Source organism: Alnus glutinosa, chromosome 5 (assembly GCF_958979055.1).
Source record: "Alnus glutinosa chromosome 5, dhAlnGlut1.1, whole genome shotgun sequence".
In the NCBI taxonomy this organism is placed as follows: Eukaryota; Viridiplantae; Streptophyta; class Magnoliopsida; order Fagales; family Betulaceae; genus Alnus; species Alnus glutinosa.
This window is the reverse complement of record NC_084890.1, coordinates 25,673,829-25,682,781: the sequence shown is the minus strand read 5'-3', so window position 1 is coordinate 25,682,781 and position 8,953 is coordinate 25,673,829. Positions and strand designations below refer to the sequence as shown.

Sequence of the window (8,953 nt, the reverse complement as noted above, 5' to 3'; positions counted from 1 at the left end):
GAAATAATATATTATTGTTAATCACAGAAATAGACTAATTAACTAACAAGTACAATATTAAATAGAATACTCCAATATTCCAATCTCAATAAAAAAGAGCATATGCTTTTAAGTTAAAAATTATTATCATATATATGAGCAAATGAGGAACTTGATTATATTCCGCCATTGTTGGCTTCTAAAATGTTGAAGGAAGCCATAATTAATTAGCGTTCAAATGTTTCTTGCAAAGTTGACTTTGGTGCATGGAAACCATGTATATGATGAATATTCCCCATATATATCTGATCTTGCAACTGCTAAGAGTTGAATATACCAACTTTTTTAGTTTTTATTTTTTAATTTTTCTTCCCCAGAGTACTATAAATATTATGCAATGTTAACACCTCAAAATAGATAAAGGAAATATGGTTGCTGGCAACAAAGTTGGTAATATATATATATATATATATTTTTTTTTTTTATATATATTTTTCGGTGTTTAGTGCGATTGAAAATAATAGTTAAACTGAAAATATTTTCGGTTTAACCAAAAAAGCTTCTTTAGTTTCAAAAAATCATTTCCATTTTTAAATTTTGTAAATCATTTTTTGATTTTTAAATAGCCAGACCATTGTTAGACCACCACCAAGCCAGCACTGGGCCACTGCCACTCTAATACCCCGAACATTTATTAAGACACCATACTTGTTTATGTCATTGATGCGGTAACATCAAACAATGTTTTATTTGGGTAGTCTCTGGATATATGATAATTGAGTTGTCTTCTACTTGTCACCCATGTTTCAAGTAAACCAAAGGTGGGGAGCATTTTCTTCTTTTTTGCCGGCCACCCATTTTCTTCTTCTTTTTTAATTTTTAAAACATTATATTGTGCCATCCCTTCCGCGAGGCACCTATTTTCTTCCTTTTTTTTAATTAAAATTTTTAAAATTTTAGTTTAAAATTAATAGTTTTTTAAAATTTCTTTATTTATTTTTTAAAAATATAGTTTTTTTTTATTAATGTTTTATTTTAATTTTCAAGAAAATAACGGTATTATAGGAATATTTGGACTAAAGTTGCCTCTTTGACACACTTTAATAATTTAATAAGTTATATTAATACACTTGAAAATCCAATAAACTATTTTAAGATGGCTGATTTTATATATATATATATATTTTATTTTTTTTTCCCCTAAATATATTTTAATTTGTGTCCTGTTTGGTATAGAAACGGACACATCTTAAAAACCGTTCATCGAAAAAAAAAAAAAAAAAAAAAAAAACCACACAAGACGAGGGGTAGTACATGTCTATTTATCCTTGCCGACTTGCCGTCTCTCTCTCTATACTTCTGCTGTCTCTCGGCAGATCATCGAAGGTGAAGCTTTTTTTCTTTTCTTTCTTTCTCTGCAACGGTGTGAGGCCCAGATCAACAAAGAAATCAGAAAGATTCAAAGTTTTGTGGGCTTGATACCACAACAGGAAATCCATAGCTCTAGGAAGGCCTTCGGCTCCAGGTATGACCTGTATTCTATCTTCTTGTCTGTTGTTCGTAGTAAGCCAAATTCCCAACTTTCATATTTGGTGATTCATCTCTTTTTTTTGATGATTTTTTGTTGATTCATCCTTCTGCATTAGAGTCCTTGATTCATAATATTAGATTTTCAGTGATAAAGTTGGCTGCTTTTGGCTCTGCATTCAGTGAACTGCTATGCTTTGCGGACTGAATCTTATCTTTTTTGCCCTTTGGAGTAACATTGACTGAACCCTAAAGTTTGTAGCCAGAGAGCAGTGGATGATCATGAAGCGGGAACGGGAGGAAATACGGCCTGAGGGCCCCAATAATTGCATCCCCAAGTTTTGTTTTGGATTTTCTGTGCCAGAGGTATCTATCTATTATTTTATATGCTGCACCTGTTTGTTTCTTATAGAGACAGATATTGAAAACTCTAAACATGGGAAATTCGAATTCCAAGTCGCCATAGCTTTTTATAATTATGCAAATTTACTAAATTTTATGGAACAATTTCATGAAAGGTGAGACCTTTCTCTATAATAATAATGTCAGCTAATCGAGAGCTTCATTACTCTTCATTATCAGATTGACAAGATAATGGAGGACCGGTTGCCAACAAACCAAAAATCCAGACTTAAGTGGCCACAATCTCAGGCCAAGACGTTGCTTGGTGTAAGTTTAAGTTTTAGATATATTTCTATGTAATCCACATTATATTAAACACTCTAAATTGTTTGTTTTTTTTTGGCTTTATTAACAACAAAGACGTACCTTTACTTTGGAATCTTGTTTATGTTATTTTGTGTGCACACAGATTGACAATGCCCTAGAGGCCGATCTGACTGGTAGATTGCCGGTGGACATTCTTTCTTCTATAATATCATTAATCTCATTGAGGGAAGCTGCCACTACTAGTATCCTTTCAAAAAGATGGAGATACATTTGGAGGACCTCTTCTAATCTTGACTTAGATGCCAAAAACATGCTTGGACATTTTTTATACTTGGACCATTTCAAAAGGCAGCCTACTCAGTGGAAACAGAAGCAAAAGGGAAGATTTGTTAGATGGGCCAATCATATTCTAGAACTCTATGTCGGCAAAAACGTAGATTCCTTCAGGGTTGAGTATCCGTTGGGTAGTGATCATGGTTGCGACGTTGATCGATGGATTCAATTTGCAATTGATATGCAAGTTCAAAAGCTTGACATCAACCTGTTAGACGATCATTTGTCAGACTTGTATCATGACCTCTATAAATTTCCATATTGGCTATTTGCTCAAGCTGGGAAACGGCCAAAGATAAAACATTTGTCTTTGAATTTTTGCAGCCTGAGTATTCCAGAAAATTACAATGGCTTGAACTCCCTTTCATCCCTCTCATTGAAAAAGATAAGTTTAAATCAAGAGAATGTGTATAACATTTTGACTAGTTGCCCATCTTTAGAATGGTTTAGTATAAGCGAATGCCGTTGTCCATTTCGTTTGAAATTATCTAGTGGATGTCGGTCTCTCAGGCTGAGACACTTGAGGATATTTCGTTGCGAGCCTTTAGAAAGAGTTGAAATTCATGATGCCGTAAGTGTTGCATCAATTGAGTACGACGCAAAGATGTTTGGGCAGGTCTTATTAAAGAACAGTGCACAACCTGTTAGACTATGTGTGACTTTGCAGTCTGATCGTAGAACTTTGCAGCCTGATCCTAGAACTCAAATAGCGTATGTCCTTGGCACACTTGCAAAAGACTTTCCTCTAGTTGAGACTTTATTAGTGTCCACTCCATATGCCCAGGTATTGCCACAGCAAAAATTTTAGTTGAACTTTTTGTCATCATTTTTGAACATCATGTCTCTAGTTAATCATTTCTTTCCATTGTCTTTCAGGTTGATTTAATATCTAAGCACTTAACCACATTTACTAGACTCAAGCAATTGAAGCTATTAGGTGTAAGATTTAGAAAAATTCTGCTGGACCTGACCTCTGCTTTTTTGGAGGCGGCTCCATCATTGGTTGAACTGGAGATGGATGTAAGTTATCTTCTATATCAAGGACATTTTTATTTGATTGTTGAGCTGCACCGGGCTTTTTGTTCCTTGGAACTTTGTACAATCTCTTTATTTTTTTATTTTTTTTCTTTTGATATGTTATTAAACTAAGATTTGTATGATTGTTTACCCCTTTTTTAAGCCATAAGCTCCATTTTATGTTTTCAAACAAAATATTAGTTGGAGCAGTCTTTAGACTTGGATAAATATTGGGTGTTTTGTGACCTGATTAATGGAAGTATTGCTTTTATAGGTAACATGGCAGAGATATTTTTTACACTTTTCTTTACACCATTGTTTGAAAGATTTTCTTTTTAAACGCAAATATCACCTATTGTTTCTAAGACGTCAGGAAGGATTTGTCACCGAGATATTTTTATGGTATAATTTCAAATGCATTTTGCATTCAATTTTTTGGAAAGATTCGGGATTGGAGAGTGGAAATGATTGCCAGTATTTTAACTAGTGTTTGACAAAATTTAGGTTAAAAAACAAACCTGGTTTACTACTTGCTTTGAGTAATTTTTTTCAGAACGTAGTTATCCACCCATTGTTTTGTATGATATTAACAAGAATTTGGAGTGAAAGTATATATAGGATGGTTTCTATACTTTATATATTCACATTCACTAGTTTCTTCTAGGCAATAGATTTTGACAAGTGAACGGAAAGAGTTGTTAGTGATGTTATTGTTATCTAAGAGTTGAAAAGATATTATGTGAGTGGTTTATGCTCTATGCCATTAGTGATTATTAGCCATTGGAAATCAGTCTCACTTGGTTTTAATGTACAATTTTTGTTTTGCTTCTTTCTTGTTTTTAGCTCCATCTTCCCTGCAGCGAGGACGACCGGATAAAGCGCCAAAAGATAATAGAAGGAGCAGATTACAGAGAACACAAGAAGATACCCCTTAAAGAATATTGTCAACATCAGCGTCTCAAGAAAGTGGAGCTACGTGGTTTTTCTGCTTGTCCAATTGAATTTGACCTTGCCGTACTTCTGCTAAAAAATGCTATTCTGCTTGAGAAGATGAGAATTGTTCTAGAAATAACACCTTATTTAGGCGACGGTGAATGCTGGGTTATGGGCTTATCCAAAACTAAAATTGAGCGAGAGAAAATTCTCAAAATTCTGGGTCCGGAGGTGCCATCTACGGTTGATTTAGTACTCGTGTGATCTTTCTTGTTATTATTTTTGTGGGGGGAAATTTGCCCTTCCTGTGAAAATTTTCATGGAAGAAAACGATGAATATTTATTGTGCAGTTTACATGATGATTTATTTCTGAATAATGATAAGGATGATTGTATTGTTACTGTTTTGTAGAGATTTTAGAACACCATAGGAGATTTATGCAAGTAAAAACAAGAAACCCTAGTTGTTGAAGCATGCAGCTTAGTTATATCTGGATTCTGGACTATAAGAATGATGAAAGGAAGTTGGGCTCATTCATTTCTTCACAATCTAAATGCAGGTAATCTCCTCCACTTCAAATTCATTTCTTCTTCACAATAATAAAGATTAATATTGCATTGCTCAATAGATATGATTACCTTGATTATATCCCAACCAGCTCAGCTCACTTGATTTATAATAAAACATTTTGAGTGGAATATCTAAAAATAATAAAAATTATTTTTATGCGAGCATGCTGAAAGTTATAATTTCTAATGTGAATCTCAGCTGATCCATTTATTTAGGTTAGCTAAGTAAGGTTGGGTGTCAGGCTTGTCACACATGCATCAAGGTTCGAATAATTTACACAAGCAGATATCAAACATGGCAACATATGCAAATTTGGTACAAGCCGTCAAGCACGTAAAGAATTTTTGAGAGAATGAGAGGCTATTTCTTTACAATAATTATCAGTTATTAGAGCACTAGTAGCAGATCCTTTATAAGTAGTTCTGTTCCCTAAAATATGGAAAATTTGAAAAAAAAAAATCACAAAAAATCAAGCTACAGTAGTTACCCTATTTTAGAGGGTCATCCTTGGGAAGCACTGTAGCTTCCCAACAGCTTATTTTAATAAAAGAAAATGTTTGTCTCTCTCCTCTCTCTATGCATCCTCAACCTAAAAAAAAACAGCTCTCTCTCTCCTCTCTCATTCAGTCGTCTTCAACCTCTCTCCTTGCGGGTCTTGCGGCTGCCACCCACCTCAACTCCCACAAAATCCCCTTCCTCCTTGAAGCTTCTGATGCCGTCTGCGGAGATGGACAGAGATGAACAACGACGCTCTTCCCTTCACCCCTCTGTCTCTCTCTTGTTCTTTGTCTTCTCTCATTCTCAATCAACAACAGATGAGTGAACAAAAGAAAAAACGAAGAAACAAAGAATAGGAGAGCGATTGAGTAAAAAAGAAGATGCAGACAAGAGTGAGAAAGAAGATGGAGAGAGAGAGAGAGAGAGAGAAGAGTTTATGGAAGAAAGAAAAAAAAATAGATAGGCGAAATAGAAAGATGGAGAGAGAGAGAGAGAAGAGTTTATGGAAGAAAGAAAAAAAATAGATAGGCGAAATAGAAAGATGGAGAGAGAGAGAGAGAGAGAGAGAGAGAGAGAGAGAGAGAGAGAGAGAGAGAGAGAATAAGACAAATAAAGCATATTAACAAGACACTTAGAGAAGCAAAAGGACCAAAAAAGTGATAAGGTGTTTGGAAATTATTATTATTTATCAACTAAATAGACTAATTAACTAACAAGTACTATATGATATCAAATAGAGCATCTGCTTTTAAGTTGGAGATTATTATCATCTGAGCAAATGAGGAACTTGATTATATTCCGCCATCGATGGCTTCTAAAATGTTGAAGGAAGCCATAATTAATTATCTTCAAATGCCTCTTGCAAAGTTGACTTTGGTTTATGCAAACCATGTATATGATGAATATTCCATATATACCTGATATTGCAACTGCAAAGAGTTGAATATATCAACTTTTTTAGTTTTTATTTTTTAAATTTTTCTTTCAAGGAGTACTATAAATAGTGCAACGTTAACACCTCAAAATAGATAGAGGAAATATGGCTGAAGGCAACAAAGTTGGTGCAATATATCTTCTCATTTTGTGTAGTAAGCTCCTACTCCTATATATATATATATTCAATTTCTGTGATCTCGATTTATCTTTTCTTTTGTTAGTTTAGCTTGTACTTTTTTCGTTGTTGATTTTTTTTTTTTTTTGATAATCTAGTTCCATAGATGATATAACAATGACAAGCTGTATCTCATTCCACTAAGTGCAAACTTTTGCATGTAAAAATTCTAAGAAAATGTTTGACGTCCTCTAGTTTTTATTACAACTTCTTACAAACTAACGTAGTAATCCGTGCGGCACTCTCATGTCAGCCATAATCAAATTTAATCATTTTGTGGCTGACGTGATCATAAGCGTCACGTGAACTTACAAACTTACTTTCTCAAATGTTGTATTGTGTTGATGATTTTGATGAGCAGGTACAATTCTACTAAGCGTGAATCCAGCAACTGTGAGGGCAATAGTATGCCCTAATGTATGCATGGACTATGCAGGGTATATGACCTGCCCATCTTCGGGTAGTAAGCAACTCAATCCGCCTTGCAATTGCTGCTATGCTCCAAAGGGTTGCACCATTTACCATGCTTCTGGAACTCCAATTTGTACTGCCACTGGGGCTTGAATAGTTGAAGGGATCGGTGGACATGATCTGATGTTAAACATGTTTTGTTGGAAGTCATGTTTGATTTGCAACATAAAGTTATCAGTGAGTTGTTACAGAGACGCAAAGATCATTATACTGTCGTATTATCTTTTTGTATTTGTTTTGCCTATATGAACCAACCCTTTAGCGGTTTGTATTTAGCTTGTTCAATAAAGTTTTAGCCTTTTGTGCTTTATGTGTGCACTCATGTTATTTCAATGTGTTTTCTTGTCTTTTTTATTTATTTTTATTTTTTTCTAATTTTTTTTGCTGTCTCAATTTCTCTAACATTTTCTCTAAAACTTGGCTCAAGAATGTTTGAGCACATTCCGTTAAGGCGAGGCCTAACATGTGATTTTTTTTTTAATGAATAAATAAATCAATTTCATTCAAACTAAACCAAAATACAAACTTAGACAAGGATACAAAATAACCCTATATAGAAACACAAAACCCCAAAACAAAACCGAAAAGTACATCAGTACATTAAAATTTAAATTCAAGTTTTGATAAAGATCGAAGTTCTCCCTACACCTATTAAAACTAAAATATCCGTAGTATCTTGTCGGGTTTTTTTTTTAATCAAATTCAATTGTTCATCCTCAAATTTGTACTCCATATGCATCGTTTCCTGCTATGGCTGCTCTCCCTCAGGGAATCTAGTTGCAGCCACCACAGATGGGTTGCATACCTAGGTCACCGTTCCAGCCATACCCTACTGCTTTTTCCTTATTCTCAACCTCCTGGTGTTACTCCTGTGGAATTGCACTAGCAATATCTGTGTCTTTTGCTGCTTCTGGTCATATGCTAGTAGGAGCTTTGTGTTACGCGCCCTGTTATTATTTAAGTTAAATTAGCACTTCGAGGGGCTAGTCCTCCACACTCAAGCACTCAGCTCAAATGTTTTAACACTTCCAGGTTTAATTCATAAACACACGGTAATATGATTAACCTCCCAAAAGATATCCTTCATTTCCACTTCTCTAGTTTAAATCATGTAGCACAACAAAGCAATCAGGAACTGCCAGTAATGGCCGAACCCACTACATAATAACTGACCCACTAAGATTAACTGACCCAACTAACCCACTAAGATTAACTGACCCACTGACCCACTAAGTTAACTCTCAACAACCCACTTAGCACGTTCCATAACACCCTAGAACTGTCTTAGGAAATTAAAGGTAATACAGGAAATTACAACAAGACCCATACAGATAAACATAATGACTCTAATACCCTTCTGTAGTTGGTGTCCACATCCGATCCTGTTCCTGTAGGAGAACCACGTGGCAGTCCTACAAAGGTACCTTGAGCCATAGTATCAAGGTACCCTTGTCCAAACCATACACCCATCTCCCTCAGTCGGATGCATAACACAGCCCTTTCCATCAAAGGACCTTGCCCACAAGGTCCGAAAATCTCCCCTGAAGTACTTCAAGATCCTCCCATGTCGCATCTTCTTCCGTAGCTCCATCCCATTGGATGAGCACTTCCGCACTGGCACGGTTCCCTTTATTCATCAATCTCCTGGTAAGTATCTTCGCTGGTTCAGTTGTTAGGGTCCCTTCTTGGGTTAGGACCGGTAAGGTCACTAATAAGTCTTGAAATATTCTATTCAAGACCCCTTAATTTACATTTGTTATACCTAGTTTGTATTGTAAATATAACGTTTTGTTGTAGTTTTGTGTTTTGTCTTATTTTCAGATCTTAATTGAAATCTAATTCAA

At 35.0% G+C, this 8,953-nt stretch overlaps 1 protein-coding gene and 1 long non-coding RNA gene across 3 annotated transcripts; both read left to right on the top strand.

Moving 5' to 3' along the window:
- Positions 1-1,279: 1,279 nt before the first annotated feature.
- Positions 1,280-4,795, top strand: LOC133869890 (putative F-box/LRR-repeat protein At4g15060). Of its 2 annotated transcripts, none has more exons than XM_062306984.1 (6): positions 1,280-1,504; positions 1,773-1,872; positions 2,089-2,175; positions 2,318-3,292; positions 3,385-3,528; positions 4,369-4,795. In XM_062306984.1, exons 2-6 carry the CDS (start codon positions 1,783-1,785, stop codon positions 4,720-4,722), a joined length of 1,650 nt encoding a protein of 549 aa, XP_062162968.1. In that variant the 5' UTR covers positions 1,280-1,504; positions 1,773-1,782; the 3' UTR covers positions 4,723-4,795. The 2 variants fall into 2 exon arrangements, with proteins under 2 accessions (XP_062162968.1, XP_062162967.1); XM_062306983.1 differs by having other exon boundaries at positions 1,769-1,872.
- A 1,483-nt stretch (positions 4,796-6,278) lies between these two features.
- Positions 6,279-7,417, top strand: LOC133869899 (uncharacterized). The gene is made up of 2 exons (XR_009900573.1): positions 6,279-6,615; positions 7,000-7,417. It is a non-coding gene; the product is annotated as an uncharacterized LOC133869899 (long non-coding RNA).
- Positions 7,418-8,953: the final 1,536 nt, after the last annotated feature.

Bases quoted from the DNA above. Each gene is read 5' to 3' on its own strand.
- LOC133869890 (XM_062306984.1), top strand. From the start codon at position 1,783: ATGATCATGAAGCGGGAACGGGAGGAAATACGGCCTGAGGGCCCCAAT. The intron at 1,873-2,088 runs GTATCTATCTAT...CTTCATTATCAG, and splicing joins TTGGATTTTCTGTGCCAGAG to ATTGACAAGATAATGGAGGA. The intron at 3,293-3,384 runs GTATTGCCACAG...ATTGTCTTTCAG, and splicing joins TGTCCACTCCATATGCCCAG to GTTGATTTAATATCTAAGCA.